Source organism: Eimeria mitis, genomic scaffold (assembly GCF_000499745.2).
Source record: "Eimeria mitis Houghton genomic scaffold, Emh_scaff7132, whole genome shotgun sequence".
Lineage (NCBI taxonomy): Eukaryota > Apicomplexa > Conoidasida > Eucoccidiorida > Eimeriidae > Eimeria > Eimeria mitis.
The window spans coordinates 757-2,657 of NW_013575197.1; the positions used below are offsets into that span (position 1 = coordinate 757).

A 1,901-nucleotide genomic window follows, 5' to 3' on the forward strand; every position below is an offset into this window, starting at 1 on the left:
GGGTCTGACCTGAATGACGTGGTTTGGAGGAATCCGCACTTTCAGAGAAGCCGTTGAATTCATCCACCAAACGGGGTCTCTACCTGAGTGTAAACCCTAAACCCTAAACCCTAAACCCTAAAACCTAGACCCTAAACCCCTAGTAAGCCTCAAACCCTAAACCCTAAACCCTAAACCCTAGTTTGTTACGCCTTTTGGGTTTGGTATGAAGGAAACCGCCGATAAATTTCCACGCTAGCTGTTTGTTAAAAACTTGAGATACAGTACATGCCTAGGGTTTAGGGTTTAGGGTTTAGGGTTTAGGGTTTAGGGTTTACGTTGCTTTGGAGGAGGAGCCGACTGTGTATACGCGAGAGGCTCTAATTTTTTTTCTGTTTCTTCTGTTGACTTTTCTGCGTTTTCTTCTTCTTTTTCTTCTTCTTTTTCTTCTTCTTCTCTGTATACACCCCAAGAAACCCTCACTAGGGTTTAGGGTTTAGGGTTTAGGGTTTATAAGTTTTTTTTTTTTGTGGCATTATAACTGGATGAGTAAATATATTTTTCTGGTGTGTGAAATTTCGGGGTAAAAAAATTTTTTTCAAAAATTTTTTTTTCGAGGGTTTAGGGTTTAGGGTTTAGGGTTTAGGGTTTAGGGTTTAGCTTGCTGGCTCTGGGTATCTGGGGAGAGGTTTTTCTCTTCTTTTTGGTTTTTTTTTATATGTAAATTTCCGTGGGTTTCTCTGTAATATTCTTCTAACTCTAAACTAACATCCACCAAACTTGCGAGGCGGCGAGAGGCTGATACAGGCAGCTCGCGAGCTCTCTACACACAAACCCTAAACCCTAAACCCTAAACCCTAAACCCTAAACCCTAAACCCTAGGCCCTTGATAGGATCTGTATATGTGAAGATATAACCCGGAGACAAGACAGAGAAAAAAAAAACCTAAACCCTAAACCCTAAACCCTTGATTTCACCCGATACATTATAATCCCTCAACCCCTCCTCTCCCTCTCCCAAACCCTAAACCCTAAACCCTAAACCCTAAACCCTAAACCCTAAACCCTAAACCCTCTTAATCCCTTTATATTTTTTCCTTTTTCGATCCTTTTCTCTCTTCCCTCTCCCCCCTCCCCCCACCCCGCACCCCTCTCCCCCCCCCATAAACCCTAAACCCCAAACCCTAAACCCTAAACCCTAAACCCTAAACCCTTGAATTACCTCTAGAAGAGCAGCAACAAGTTCGTGTGCGGGTTTACCTAAACCCTCATCATTAAGAAGATCTATTACGTTGTTTACATCAGCCCGTAAACACTCGGGGATGGTTTGTCTCGCAACAAAAGCTCTATCCATATATTCATCTTCTATTTCATTTAGTTCTAGGTTTATACTCTCGCTCTCATCTATACACATACACAGTAAACCCTAAACCCTAAACCCTAAACCCTTGTTTTTATTTTTTTTAATTTGTTTATTTATTTATTTATTTATTTATTTATTTGTCTCGCAACAAAAGCTCTATCCATATATTCATCTTCTATTTCATTTAGTTCTAGGTTTATACTCTCGCTCTCGTCTATACACAACAAACCCTAAACCCTAAACCCTTGTTTTTATTTATTTATTTATTTATTTATTTATTTATTTGGTTATTTATGTGTTTATTTGTCTCGCAACAAAAGCTCTATCCATATATTCATCTTCTATTTCATTTAGTTCTAGGTTTATACTCTCGCTCTCATCTATACACACAACAAACCCTAAACCCTAAACCCTAAACCCTAAACCCTAAACCCTAAACCCTTGTTTTTATTTTTTTTTTTTTTGTTTATTTATTTGTCTCGCAACAAAAGCTCTATCCATATATTCATCTTCTATTTCATTTAGTTCTAGGTTTATACTCTCGCTCTCATCTATACACA

General features: G+C 38.5%; 1 protein-coding gene across 1 annotated transcript in view; it reads right to left on the reverse strand.

The window, feature by feature from the left end:
• The window catches only part of EMH_0090420 (high-affinity cGMP-specific 3',5'-cyclic phosphodiesterase 9A, putative), a gene marked incomplete at both ends in the record, with an annotated part of 1,465 nt that extends 500 nt beyond the window's left edge, over positions 1-965 (reverse strand). The window contains 4 exons of the mRNA XM_013501575.1: positions 10-83; positions 318-436; positions 738-802; positions 945-965. Of these exons, the coding sequence (XP_013357029.1) occupies positions 10-83; positions 318-436; positions 738-802; positions 945-965 (279 nt within the window). The remainder of the gene's footprint in view (positions 1-9; positions 84-317; positions 437-737; positions 803-944) is intronic.
• Positions 966-1,901: the final 936 nt, after the last annotated feature.